Consider the following 15039-nt stretch of genomic DNA (forward strand, 5'->3'; position numbering starts at 1 on the left):
AGCAACCAGGGGCTTGCCCCTAGTTTTGGTGTTTTTCTTGAATTTGATTATCTCATGATAGCAATATTCAAACGGCTAAACGATATGATATAGCAGATGAGTTAGTTTTTTATTGACGAAAAATTTTACGTTTAAGTTTTAAGTATGAAAAAATTTGAACCGAAATATTACTCTTTTAATGGGGCTTTATGTGTGAATCTAAAATAATTAAGCTTTAATATAAATATCGAACGTCGAATAAAAAAATTATATATCAACCTTTATTCCATGAAATAAGATATTTATTATATTTATACTTCATAGAAAGTTGGAAATATATAATAATAATAATAATAATAATTTTATAATACAAACACTCTTATATATATATATAGTATTAGATAAATAACAACAATTCCAAAGTCAAAAATTCTTGCCCCACATTTTCATTTTTAATATATTAAACAAGCATTTGAACACATTCAAAAATTTTCCCTCTTCTTTTAGCACACAATGAATATTAGATTACGATAGTTCATAATGACTAATGACGAATATAACATACAAAAAATCAAGATTAAGTCAATAATAGTAAATAATTAATTCAAGTGATTAAGTATAATATTGTCACAAAACTAGTTTATAACAAAGTATCATGTAAGATCATTCTTAATATGCTAAAAGAGGTTAACATCCTTAAGTACTCCATGACCTTTCATCCTGAAAAAAGAGGGATTCATAATTTTTTCCCTTTAATTATCATCTTCGACATTCATTTAAATCTACTCGATTACTTTCGATTTATAAGAATAAAAATCCTTTTAACATTTTTAAATTAAATTTGATTTTACTCGCCATTTAAATTATAAAATAATAGTAATTCACATAAATGTTAACATTGTAAGTTGAAAATACACAGACTATATGATTTTTTTTTTTAAAAAACAATCGTAATACACATATTAAAATAAAAATTAATTTACTTAAATAATTGGTTCTATTTGAATCGATTTTCATTCAAATTGTGAGCAACCTAATTTTAAATCTTAAAAAATAATTTGGAGAATTAGTAATTAATCATTAAAAGAAGTAATTTACTTCTTTAATGTTTTTTGCCATTAATTCAAGTATTCAACTATACTTCAATTTTGTTTTCAACATTATTAATCAAAATATTATCCCAAGGCTGTTCATATTAGGTAGAGCAATAAATATTTTTTTTGACTATTGTTTATTTTAGGAAAAGAGGCAACAAATGGAGGGAAAATGAAAAATAAAATAAAATAATCGATTCTCCCTCCCAAATTACAATTAGTCCTTCTAGCTTCTTACCTCGAAAACGTAAAAAAAAGAAAAAAAATGGTCTCAAAACTTTGTACTAAAATACAAGAAAACCCACTTTTCTCCTCTCAAACAGTCTCTGCCAATTTCTACTAAAACCCACAAATTTCTTTCTCTCACTAAAACCCCAAATCTAACGCTTTTTAATTGAAGCTCAAAATCTTCTATGATGTCTCTGCTTCACCGATTTCATGGTCCTTGAAGATTTATTGGTGAGCTGAAATCTTTTTTTTTTTTGAATTAATTGGGTGTACTGTTTTAGGGGTTTTTGTGGTTATTTATTTGATGGGGTTTGTGTAAAAATCTAGTCTTTTTTGGTTGATAGAGAAAAGAGGATCAAGAATGGATGAGGGGTTGATAAGTGGTAGTGTAGAGAAACATGGGTTGGATTTGAATAGGGATCCGTCTGAGCTGATGGAGACTGATTTGACTGTGATTGACTTGAATTCTAGGCAAGATCTTGATTTGAATGAGTCTGTTAAGGAGGTATGTGAGAATGAAGATGGAATTGAAGGTGTCATTGTTGATGTTGAAGAGGGTGATAAGGTTGAGGTAGGTGTTGGTAAAGTTGGGGAGGTGGTTGAGGAGGAGAATGTAGTGGAAGTTGTTGTTAAGAGGAGACGAGGGAGACCGAAGAGGGTGGTGGGTTCAGCTCATTTGGAGCTTGAGAAGAAGGGTTTGGGTTTGATGTCAAGTGGGTTGAGTCCTTCTGAGGAAAAAAAGTGTGATAAGGGAACTGCTGTTGGAAATGGCAAAGAGGGTCAAATTGAGGACAATGTAGCTGGTGAGCCACACAGCAAGGGTGATGCCACAAAGGGCAAAGGGCGGAGAGGGAGGAAAAAGAAGGTGTTGGTTGCTTCTTCACCGGGAGGACAAACTAAGGAAGGACGTGATGATTTGGTAGGTTTTGAAGGTGGCAAAACAATGAAGGTGGAGGATGGCATTGATGCCAGTACCCAAGTGCATGTTGATGAAAGCAATGTTAAGGGTCAGGATACGCCTGGCAGGAGAGGCAGTGGAAGGAAAAGACTTAAAGTGGATTATACTGAATTGCACGAAGATGAATTCACTGACGATGAAGAAATTGATGCCAGAACTGATCAGTGTGAGGTTAAGCCTGTAAGGAGAGGCAGAGGGAGGAAAAGAATGAAAGTGGAGGGTATTGAGTGTCTTGATGATGATGATCAAGTGAAAAGACAGAAGGTAAACCCTATGGGTCAGTTTAAACGGGTCTTGAGATCCCAGACACTGGCAGTGACTGATGGCGAGAAGGATGTTTTTGAAGTGAAGGATGCTGGTGTGTCCAGTCCAAAAATAGATAATAAGATTGATCCTTCTGAAAAAATAATTAAGACTAGGGCAAACGATAATGCAACCCCGAAAAAGAGGGGAAGGCCAAAGCTAAAGGGCCGTCGTGGACGACCTACGAAGATGCAAGGGAGAAATGAAATTTCCAGTCTGACAAGTAGCCAAACGAATAAATCGAGGGGCCCCAAGAGGGGCATGAATTATGAAAAAGCAGATGGTTCTGTTAGGAGCTCAAAACATCTAAATGTTAGTCAGACAAGTGGTGTGGAAGGGGTGGTTAACACCAGAAAGGAGAAAGACACTGATCAAGCAAATGATGAAGCTAATTATGAGGGTCCTAAAGATGGTCATAATAGAAGGCTCAGCAGTAATCCATATTGTGCGAAGAAAAGTAAATTGAAAAGAAGCAAGCCTGAGGTGATGGAATCGGGTCTTAGGGAACAAAAGCAGGTAATTAGAAATCAGATAATTGATATGCTTGTGAAGGCAGGTTGGAATATTGAGTACAGGCCCAGGCTAACGAGAGAGTATAGTGATGCAATTTTTTATGATCCGGAAGGAAGGCAACATTGGTCAGTCACTTTGGCATACAAGAAGCTCAAACAGAAAGTTGAAGCTGGGGATGCTGACGATAAGACTAATTCTGCGTTTACTCCTATTCCGGAGGAGGTATTTAGCACATTGTTCAGAGTTAGGAAAGACAAAGAGATCAAGGGAAAAAAGAAGAAAAAAGATGCTGGAAGTAAAATGAGCAAGAAAATGACCAACAAGAAGTTATCCAAGAAGCTATCTGCCAAAAACAACTCAGATAATAAAGGAAGTGTTGGTTCCAAAACAGGATACAACTCAAATGTGGCAGTACGGAGAAAAAAGTTGGGACCAAATACAGAAGATGGAAAACGCAGAAAGCCCTGTGCTCTATTGGCTCGTAGCTCTCAGGGAGGGGTTGATTCAGATGGTGATGAGTTTATACTGTATGATGGGAAGCGCACTCTTTTAGCGTGGATGATTGATTTAGGAGTTATTCAGTGTGATGCTCAGGTGCACTACGTTTATGGTGGAAGAAAAAAAGTGAGGCATGAAGGAAAGATCAAGGGAGATGGAATTTGTTGTGGCTGTTGTGGTGAGACACTGAAGCTTGCTGATTTTGAATCTCATGCTGGAAGTAAGCTGGGCAGGCCACTTCAGAATGTGATTCTGCAGTCAGGACAGTCTCTTCTGCAATGTCTAGTAGACTCATGGAATAAGCAGAAAGAAATTGATCCTATTGCATTTCATTCCGTGGATATTGTTGGTGATGACCCCAATGATGATACATGCAACATTTGTGGAGATGGGGGTGACTTGATATGTTGTGATAGTTGCCCCTCAACTTTCCACCAGAGCTGCTTAGATATTCAAGTAAGACTCTTCTTCTATCCTTTCGTTCCGTGTTTTCTTTCTTTTGTATTGTCTTAGTTTTACTTCAATCTATGCTCAAAGAATATGATAATATTCTCTAGTCACTTCTGTTAATCCTGAAAAGAGTACAATGCTCTTTTTCTTCAATATATTACTTTTGGATAATATATGTTAGGAAGACTATCTTAATTGATTTCCTTGTAAAGATTTTGTATAGATTAGTGCCATACCTCTTCCAGGTTTGATTTAGGTTCAAAAGGAAACAGAGAGTTAGCAATGGAGCAAAGTGGAAAATCCACTGCTTGGCCCTTGGATAGTGTAGAAAGGCTTACCATATAAAGAAAGATCAAAACAGAAGTGTAAACAGTAGAAAGAATTAGGTATGTTCATGGGAATATATTGCATATTCTTTTGTTTGTTCAAGAAGATAGTACTTCCAGTATTGAAAATGTGGCTTGAGTTTTTGTTCAGCTGCTACAATCTGGGTTTCATATTATTTATCAAAAGGAAAAAGTATTGCCTCAGTTCCAGCTGTACTCTTATAAGTCATGGATGTTGGTTGTAAGAATGAGAAAAGGAGGTTCTTGGACCACCTATTAGATGGCTGGCTAAAGGAATAGTTGGTCATTTCAAATTGTAATCCCTGGTACTCTCCTAACTTAGAGTATGTCTGGATGAGCTTATGACTATAAGCCAAAAGCCATAAGTTGGGAATATTTTTGTATTTTGGCTTAAAAACACTTTTTTTGTTTTACTCACACTGCAAAAATGCTTTAAAACTACTTTAGCTTAAAAGCACCTAAAATAAGCCAGTCCAGATGGGCTCTTTTAGAGAATAGTAACTGTGTATTTTATCCAAACAGTACTTAGGTAGTACTTAAACCATATATACAGTTGGAACTTTAGAATGTTCATATTTCTATCTATAATCAATCAAGGACATCAATGATAGAAATAGTGTCATTAGAGTAGAACAGATTATACCCAAAACAAAGCAGTAAGATAAAATCTAGCTTAATCTTTTGCCTATCATTTTCTGTGCCCTCAAAGCACTTGGAATTTCTCTCCTTCCTCACTGTCCACCAGATACATGCAGGGATAAGTCTCCATCTAAATCCAAACTAGCCTTTACTCATAAAATTGTTGAGCATAAGCATGTCTTATTGTTTTTGAATGTGTTGCAGAAGTTACCTTCTGGAGATTGGAGATGTGTTTATTGTTCATGCAAATTCTGTGGGACAGTTGTCAGAAACTCCTCAGAAAATGATGTGCAGGATGGCATGGCAGTATCTGAGTTGTTAAAATGCCATTTGTGTGAGGGAAAATGTAATTTCAAATCCTCTTTTGTTAGTTATTTTTTTTCTCTAAATTTGTAACATGAATTCGATGAACTAGACAAATTTATCTGCTTTGGCTTTTGCAGTCCATTTGCCTTGTGTCCCCGGTGACAGTGCTCTCGGTTTTGATACTAAAGATCTATCGTTTTGCGGAAAGGGATGCCAGAAGGTATTGTACTTGTCCAATTAAATAGATTGCAGTTTTTGCAACTTCTACTTCACATTGTTCCAGCCTTGAAGAAGTTATTTAAGTTCATTTGTCTGTCACATGCACTTAAATGAAATTGTTGAAAAAGAAGAGAGAAGTTCCAAATCGCTCTCCAATCCTCTGATGTATTCCTGCATGTATATTATCTAGAACTTTCTTCCTCAGACTGAGATTAAATTATATTTATGCAATTTGTATATACATATACATATGAGTTTCTATGCACTATGCAGTGAAATAATCTCACCTGTTCTTCAACAGATTTTTGAAGGCCTGCAGGTGCTTCTTGGTGTAAAGCATGACTTGGATGAAGGATTTTGTTGGAGACTTCTTCAACATCGTGATTTTGGCAGGGATACAAATTTGACTGACGATCTAGTAGACATAGAATGCAATTGCAAGTTAGCTGTTGCTTTCTCCATCATGAATGAGTGTTTTGTGCCCATTGTTGACCAGCGAAGTAAAATCAATGTAATTCAGAGTGTTGTTTATAGCTGCGGGTGAGCATCTCTGAAGATTGTGATGATATGTTCTCATGAATTTATATTAAGTGATGACATAACTAATTTGTTGCTATTATGACTTTTTCTGTTCCTGTCTACTCATGCTTTGATTAAAAGTGATGCCATTTAATGAATTCCATATAGAGTTTGTTTCTTTTGTTAGTTCTAGATATGAAGTGTGGAAGTGTTTGTTGATTATTGGATCACTGAGTCTCGTCCAGATGGCGATAGAACAACTAGTAATTCCCCTGCTCAAGCTAATAACTTTTAATTTTCTTTTTTCTTGTTAACTCAAATCATCAGGTCATGTTGATGATATTGATGTGATATCATTTTTTAGTTTTTTCCACTGAAAATACTATCTATACCTTTTCATTGAATTCTAAATTTTGGTTCAGTTTTCTTAATACCAAAAATTTTCAAGTTGTCCTTGTTTTTAATACTACAGTTGAACACTAAATGATTCCAGTGATGGTGTACATGGTTGATAATTAAGGCACTTATCTTTCTTCTATAAGTTGATTATGAAGAATTTATCCTTATTTTCCTCTTTTGATACTAGGTCAAACTTTAGGCGGCTGAACTACAAAGGGTTCTATACTATTGTTCTTGAGAAGGGTGATGAACTTATCTGTGCTGCATCCATAAGGTGAGTGTTTGTTGGAGTTTTTTAGTCTTCGTTGGAGTATTTTCTATTCATAGTGATCATAATTCTGTATTGCATCCAAGTGCTTCATGACCAAAGCATATTTTTTTTTTTGGGCACCACACCTGGAATCCCCTGTCTAGGAGTCAACAGTGGCTCTGTCTCACATTTGCTCCCATAATGACTCCATCCCCTAACCTCATGCTTGGAGGTTGAGGTCTTTTCCGCTACATAAGCAGTGAAGAAGCAAACTTGAATTCTGGCAGCATTTTTAGCATCAGCTGAAGAATCAAGTGAATTATTATGACTGAATCTGTTAATTGGAAACCTGCAATATTTATTACTGAAAAGCTGGGTATTGCTGTGGTAGCTCTGAGCATCCTAGGTCCCAAAACTTGACGGCTCTATGCCCAGAAAGGGATGCCTCAAGGACGCGTGCATATTAATAGGCAGAAACTGGGAGCCTCAGTCCTTCAACATCCAAAAATAGTTGCATCAATACCAGAAAAGTTCTACTGCTTTGTTCTAGAAGAATGGTCCCAATAAAGATACTTAGTGATAATATGATCTAGGCTATCCTTGCTATGGATTACTTGGTTATTGTATTTGGTTTGGTTGTGGCTAGGTTTGTTTTGATTAATTGACATATTACTTTTTCGTAGTTAGCATTCTGGAGGCACTTGAATGGACAGCTGTAATATGAGTGATTCTCGTCCTTCTTGAATAGTCAGTGTAGAATCAGTAAAAGTTGTGATTGATGTAGGTGAAAACTTAATAGGTTATTCAAATGGCCAAACTACCTAATTTATTTTATTTGATATTTAGTTACCATCCCAGGCGAATTGAGAAGTTGGCCACAAGTACTAGTTGTATGCTGTGATATCTTTGCCCTTCAGGAAGGCAGGAAAGAACATCATAATCTTTTATACTATAGGCAACCCCGTTTTAGTTTGTTTGGTTGATTTTGACTTGACATGGAGTTTTAGAAGATAAAGAGACTATAGAAACTTATGGTTTTAATCTTAACACATGTAAAATTACCAAAATGCCCTTGAGTCTTGTGGTCTTAAAAATGCGATGTGGAAAGTAGAAATTAAAGAGTTACCAAACATAGAAAGAGGTTTTACTCTTGCTGAGCTATGCATGGCAATAATCTAAATCATATCTAAAAGTACCGGGCTGAACTGGTTGACTGGCTGGCGTACTTTCTAGCCTAGAACAAAAGCTAGGCACATGCGATATAGTATTCCATTAAGGGATGTAACATACTACTTTTCAACGTCGACCTTCATGTTCTAAATTGATGTTTGATGATGTGGCAATCTCTTAATGTACTTAATATTTTTTGCCACTTCTCCTCTTGTGCTAAATGAATTATGGAGAAATTTGTAGTAGTGGTATCTAGTATCATTTTAGTTTGACTCTCTCTTGTATTCAAGGATTGTGATAATAACAACTGGAAATAATTCTACTCTTTACGTAGGATTCACGGGAATGAAGTTGCTGAGATGCCATTCATTGGAACCCGATATATGTATCGTCGTCAACGTATGTGCAGTCGGCTTCTCACAGCGATTGAAACGGTATGATTATGTAATAAGCTAGTTTGATGCCTCTTGACATTTCTAAAGTGGCATGCTACTTCTCATTGTAAAGATTTGATATGCCTACCCTTTTATTTAGAACCCACCTTTATTTTCTATGATGGACGAGGTATACAAAATGTGTTGACTTGAACGTTTCCTATGTGCTTAAAAAGAAGTTGGAAACTTTACCAGTTCATTATTCAAAAAATAGTATTGAAGTATGATAGTTTTGACTTTCAAACAAAGTATATACTAAAATAGATCAAGAATCTTGAAGGACTTTTGTTTAGTGAAGCCTTTTATTCAATTCTTTTTTTTGCATTGGAGGTAGATATTTGATGACAGTTGTGTAGAGTCGATGTTTTCTTAAAATGATTTCTATAAATAAAAGGTCATATATTTATTTGATCATTTGTAATCTTCTTTAAAAACCTTTTCCAGGTAAATTTTTAGGAATAAATGCTGCGACCAGTGTTCTAAAAGGTTTTTTGGGATTTGGTCGGGGCTCGCCCCTTGATGGGGCACTTGTAAAACACCCTGAGGCACATGTATGTGTTCGTGAGGCTTATGCCCCAAGCGCTTGACTGTGCGCCTTAAGTATGCGTATTGCTCAACGTTCAGGACACAATAGTTCTTAGCAAATCATGTGTCAAATTCCCCAATTAGCACCCTCAAATTCTGAAGTCACATTACTAGTAAAAGATCTAATCATCTATAGAAAATTTAGATAACTCAAATAATGGGCCATAAAACAGCCTATTTTATGATTGAGAACATTACGAGGGTGAACACCAGTAGAAAATTTCTTCTGAATATAGACAGTTGGAACTTTACACATTCACTTGCAATCTAAGTTGCATGCACTCTTCAGTTTCTGTGCTGCACACGTGTTGACACGACATGAGTTTGGGATTCATACTGGATTTGGTCAACTGATATTGGATACTTTGACCAAAATCAATGGAGAATTCGGGACAGATACAATGATTATTGCAATCAAAACAAAAGCTAAGGTGAAACTGAAGAGGATGGAGTACGTTATATATATAAATTTCTATGTCCGTCCTTTTCCTTGCATCAGCTTCTAGAATTCTCCTCTTGATTAATATCTTTTCCTCAGAATACCAAGTAAGTTTTCCACATATTGTCTCATAATTTAGACATATAACTCTATCTATAGATATTTAAATTATTTTTAGCTGAATCCTTAAATCCATAACGGTACCCCTGATTTTTAAAATATAGATTTTGAAGGATCTGACCGCTAGATCTGCACCTTTATAGGACACCCTCACCGAGTCCAAGCAACTAAGCTTGCTGTTGATTTTCATGACTTCGTTCTTTCTCTCAAAAGTATCAGACTTTCTATTATTTTACTGTATGAAAGATACTTCATATTTCTTCCTGAAAGAGTCAGTTTTAAATTATTATACTGATTAAGATTAAATTATTTTGGTTTAGAAAGGTAAAACATATGGTCTGATAATATTATTTAAGAAACTGTGATTTTTTTGGTTGTTTGAATGTTAAGACTATTGTCAATTTGTATCTCATGATAAGTTCACTACAACTGCATTATTCTAGGAGCTTTTCTAATTCCTTGCAATTTTCGTGAATGTTTACTGTATTTTTCATATTTTCTTGTGTCATTGTGCCATTTTGTTGATTTATAAATTGAAATATGTGAAGAACTATGAGGCTTACGCCTCGGGGCTTGCATCTCTTTTTGTATTAAGTAAAATGCATTGCCTCACCTCACCTCCCCTTATGCCCCTGCCTTTTAAAATCCTGGCGGCATCTTTAATGTTTAGGATGTCAGGTTTGATAAACAATCAGTTGTTTAAATATAAGGTCCATCATTTGGCTGAGACTAATGCTACGGAAGTCTGAAAACAGGGGAGATGTATGCAAAACTTGAAAACTAAATGGGAGATATCTGTGATTCGAGCAGACCTCGGGGGAGGTTAATGTAATTTGCCCTTCAAGTCTTGCATATATTGTACTTACACTTTTGGAGGTGGCCAGTGTTCCCTTGATGCTGATGAATACATGTTACCAGTGTCAAAAGAAGTGTTGCATATGTTAATGTTAATTGTTTACAGCTATTATTTGAGTTAGGCCTAAAATCAGGTCCAGTTTTAGTATACTGCTGTACATTTTGAAATCCAAAATTCATTAGAACATATAACTGTTTTTCTGTCTCTATTTACTGTTCAAAAGCCTTCCAATGAGTCCTTGCAGCAAAACCTTTTCCTATCGAACTGATTGATTTACAATTTGAACCTCTTGACATTAGCAGTGCTCTTGTAACCAGTGTATGGGTCTGGATTCTACTTTCTGACCTATTCTTGCAGATCTGAGTCGATATATAAGATCCCCTGAACATAGTGAAGGTACCACATGTTCACATCCATAGAAATCATCATTATCTCTCTTATTCTTCCTCCCTTGTGCCTCAGTTTTCAAACTGGTGCTCAGAATTCTGTTTTAGTTGCCAAGGCCAAACTATAATCTGGATTATGAATTATAGATTTGGTGTCATTAGGTAGAGGAAAAAGAGGTGAAGCGGCTATATTTATGACATCATGAGATGTAACAAGTGTTATCATGCATGAAGTCTATGCTATTTGTATGGAAATGTGGAGTTGATTAACTTGCTTATGTATTCTAGTCTCTGGAGCCAAAGAGTTTTTCTTTGCTCTTAAGTACCTATCTGAAGTCTTTTCTTCTTGAAATTCTTGTCAGGCGCTTTGTTCTCTGGGTGTTGAGAAGCTGGTTATACCTGCTATACCAGAACTTAATGAAACATGGACGAAGGTTTTTGGTTTCAAACCCCTTGAAAAATCAAAGAGACAGGAAATGAAGTACATGAGTATGATAGTGTTCCCGGGCACAGATATGTTAGAGAAGCCTCTATTGAAGGATCAGTCCAGTGAAGGCCAAGTTACTTCAACAGGTATTTGATATATAATGATGCTGTACTTGTTTAATGCTCTGTCTTTTCAAGTTCTTTGCTTCTCATGATGCCTTATTAAGTTGAAATAACAAATCAGCTTCAATATGTGCCCGAGGACTGGAGTTATTAAAGTAATATGCTATTTTTCAGGGTCCAATGCTGATGCTATCTCTGAAGTCAAGCTCAACCAGGATGATAAAGGTGCTACTTTCCCTGTTGAATCAAGTCTTGATATAGTTGATGGTGTCTTGAATGATATGTCGGAATGTAGAAATAGTCTTCCTTCACATGCTTCTGGACCTGATGCTCATCAAACTGAAAGGATAGCTAATTGCTCTTCTGCACAACCTGATTACGGAACTATCCCCTCTGATGTAACAGATGAACAACATGGGATAAAGATGTATCAACATTGTGTAAGTGGGATGGAAGGCAATACAGTAATTTCTTCTCCTGTGGCACCTATATCAATAATTCATGAGGAGAAAGCCATTCACAGTATGGATGTTAGTAAAGAAGCTGTCACTTGTCAGCTAAAAGGAGAGGTTAAGCGTCTGAATAATGACTCCGATTCTGTTGACAAGGTTTGCCAGGAGACATCCTCTGTAGATTGGCAAGATAGAAATGAATGTGACACACTTGAAGTGCCTGCAGGAAAGGAAACAATTGCTTCAAGTGAAATGACGTCTGCTTTGATGTGTGATTCAACTGGTTCGGTAAAAGCTACTTCCGAAGCCTCCCATCAGATGGAAAAAGTTGCGGATTCTTTAGATCTACCTGTTTCTAATGGCTATATTTGTGATAAAACATCTACCTCAGACTCTTCTTGCTTGAATTCTCCTTTGGCAAGTCAAGAAACTTCTCATGAAGTCATGAGAAGTAACATGAATGACCATAAGGAAGTTTATGTGGATGCTCATGTTCTGTCTCTTGATTCAAAGTCTCTCCATGATGTAGCTCAGTTGTCTGCAAAATCAACTGAGGAATTGGAGTCTTGTTCATAATTAGTAGTTTGTCTGGTTTTGAACTCTGCGGCAGTATGAGTACCTGTGATGCTCCTGTGGTGCTATAATAGAAGGATGCTCGATATGTAAGTTCATTTCTATTGGCTTTAGACTTTTCCTTAAAGTGACATGGTTTTGTGAAGCAGTCAATGGTGTATGAATTGTTTAGTTTTTCTATTAGACTTTTAATCTCTAAGCTATTTAACATGATAGCGAACCATATACAAAGTTTATATCGAAAGAGCTCTTCAAAGATGTGTTATTTTCTGCAGTGATCCAATTATATACCTTATCTGTATACATCATATAGCATTCTTATTGGAATATATAAGTTATCTCTCTGGACGACATGAGTGGCTCGTTAGTCTCTCTCCCTCCCTAGTGGTCCATGTGATGACTTGGTCATAATGTCCAAATTTCTCTGGGCTCCTCCCGTTTCCCCAGCATTGAAGAGTTGCCTAGTACTTTCTAGTTTCTTCAAATAGTAATTTTTACTAATCAACTTGTAGCAACTTCCCAAAGTCCAAGTATAAGTGGTTTGTTAGAAGCTATTATATAGTCTCTGATTGAAGGCCGTCACCATATAATTGACCATATAAAACCAAAGTTTGAGATATGTATGTGCCTTTCTGAACATGGCAGGTTACTGTCTTTTCGTCTTTTTAGTGTCATGGCTGTTAGAATAGGAATTATGTATATACAATCCTACTTAGAATAGGAATAAGAATAGTTATAGAATAGTCATAGAAATAGGAATAGTAAATCGTATCCTACTTGGTAAAGGATTATATAGTAGTGTGTATAAATAGGGTCTTTTTTGTAATAATGTAGACAACAATAATTCAATAATATTCTTTTCCAATATTTCTCACATGTATCAAAGTCTCGACGATTTTGGTAGAGGATCATAGAGCTACCTTTGTAGGCGGGTGGCTAATTCTCATATATGCCGCCCATCTGGCAAATGAGTATGTTAACAAAAGTAGCGCCAATGATATATGCATGAACCCTATATTCAGAGGGGAAAAACTTAGTCAGTTAGGTCATCGTGTGTCAATTACCGGTGACTTTCTAGGGTTGTTTGTGTTTGCCCCATATCCATTGGTATTTGTGTAGCACTGTGCCATTTTTTTGGTAACCACTTTTTCATTTTTAATTTATGTAGCATTGCCATTTTTCCAGTGACTACTTTTTTGTATTTAATTTGTGTAGCACCAGGCCATTCTTTCGGTGACTTACTTTTTTTTTCATATCTAATTTGTGTAGCACTGTGCATCTCTTTGGACTACGTTTTTAATTAATTTGTGTAGTATCATGGATTTTTTCCAGCTACTTTTTCACGTCTTTTCGGTAGTTCCTCATATTTGATTTGCGTAGTTCCATTCTTGTCTTTCTGGTGACTCCTCAAATCTGATTTGTGTAGGGGTTGGGCCATCGTTCCAACCCTACCCATATAATTTCTCTTTTTCAACATGGTTGTGCCGTCAATCCAACCCTACCCATATTCTAGTTTGGTTGTACCATTATTCCAACCCTATCCAAATAATTTTATTTTTTAGAGTGAGCACTTTCAGCCATCAAATCTATTACTCCGACATATGAGCATATTCCAACTAATTTTTCGGTGACTTTCTTGTTTAATTTTATTTTGTGAAATTAAGTGAATATCTCACCAAGCCCCTCATCGGTCCTTATTAATTTACATTTGTAACGAGCTAGGTACATATGATTTGTATGCACTAGCTTGAGAAGGAATGTTAAAATAGGAATAGATATATATATCAATAGAAATAGGAATAGTCATAGATGTATGAATAGTAAATAGTATCCGATTATATTGTAGTATCTATGAAAAAGATCTTTTTCTAATAATGTAGACAACAACAATTCAATAATATACTTCTTCAATATTATAACTCAGTGTTTTGTATTTGCCAAGTTTGTTCTTTCTAGAGATTGTTGATTTCTGAATTTTATGTTGAGCTCTGAGTTTCTGTTTGTGTTGCAGGTAGGTCGTGTAGATTTTTGAAGATGTAATATGCTAATTTTGATCTTTAATTGAGCGACAACTGACTAAGCGAAATGTATATTCCTCCATGTAATTATTGACATGAACATATTCGGTGCTATGGTTTTTGAGTAGCTTTTTTCGTTTCGGTTGAAAGTTGTAGATGGTTCCTACTACATGGCAGCGGATAAAGGATAATTTGACCTGACCTACACACTGGATTTGGATGTTGTTTATAACTACGCGTAGATGTATGCTTTTATTGAGGTATGTATTTCATGTCATTCTAAAGCACCTTTCGTAGCTTATTGAATGATGAAACCTTTCGTAGCTTATTGAATGATGAGACCATTCCTTCTGCTTCTTGCTCTGTAGTATCGTTTCCATGGTAATAACTTCAATTGCATTGCATTTTTTCCCTTTATCCTTTTTTCTCTGCTATCACTAAACTTTTGTGGAAGTTGGTTTTGTCCGGAGATGGTTTAAGATCGATCTTCCGCTCGGAATTTCTTACTGGAGAGATATAGTGCAACAGCGTCAATAATGTAGTTGACAAGTTTTAGATTTGTCATTTAGAAAAAATTTCATGTTTGAGAGGAAGGTAGGTGTAGTGTAATGGTTGGTTTGACCAAGTGTGGTGAGCTAGAGTGTGAGAACTAGTGAGAAGTGGGTAGTTTGGAGAAGGTAACAATACAAGAATATATTCATCGGTTTTGACTAACAAGAGTTGTGGTAGAATTGTAAGTACTCCTTGATTCTTAA

At 35.7% G+C, this 15039-nt stretch overlaps 1 protein-coding gene across 2 annotated transcripts; it reads left to right on the top strand.

Moving 5' to 3' along the window:
* The first annotated feature begins 946 nt into the window (after positions 1–946).
* Positions 947–14640, top strand: LOC101262957 (uncharacterized). Of its 2 annotated transcripts, XM_069288685.1 has the most exons (10): positions 1315–1532; positions 1646–4029; positions 5214–5355; positions 5453–5535; positions 5836–6074; positions 6640–6726; positions 8207–8306; positions 11055–11265; positions 11416–12355; positions 14278–14640. In XM_069288685.1, the coding sequence occupies exons 2-9, from the start codon at positions 1663–1665 to the stop codon at positions 12267–12269; spliced, it is 4083 nt and encodes a 1360-aa protein (XP_069144786.1). In that variant the 5' UTR covers positions 1315–1532; positions 1646–1662; the 3' UTR covers positions 12270–12355; positions 14278–14640. The 2 variants fall into 2 exon arrangements, with proteins under 2 accessions (XP_004247326.1, XP_069144786.1); XM_004247278.5 differs by having other exon boundaries at positions 947–4029.
* Positions 14641–15039: the final 399 nt, after the last annotated feature.

This window comes from Solanum lycopersicum, chromosome 9, assembly GCF_036512215.1.
Source record: "Solanum lycopersicum chromosome 9, SLM_r2.1".
NCBI classification, from domain to species: Eukaryota; Viridiplantae; Streptophyta; class Magnoliopsida; order Solanales; family Solanaceae; genus Solanum; species Solanum lycopersicum.

Bases quoted from the DNA above. Each gene is read 5' to 3' on its own strand.
- LOC101262957 (XM_004247278.5), top strand. From the start codon at position 1,663: ATGGATGAGGGGTTGATAAGTGGTAGTGTAGAGAAACATGGGTTGGAT. The intron at 6,075-6,639 runs GTGAGCATCTCT...TTTTGATACTAG, and splicing joins AGTGTTGTTTATAGCTGCGG to GTCAAACTTTAGGCGGCTGA. The intron at 6,727-8,206 runs GTGAGTGTTTGT...CTCTTTACGTAG, and splicing joins ATCTGTGCTGCATCCATAAG to GATTCACGGGAATGAAGTTG.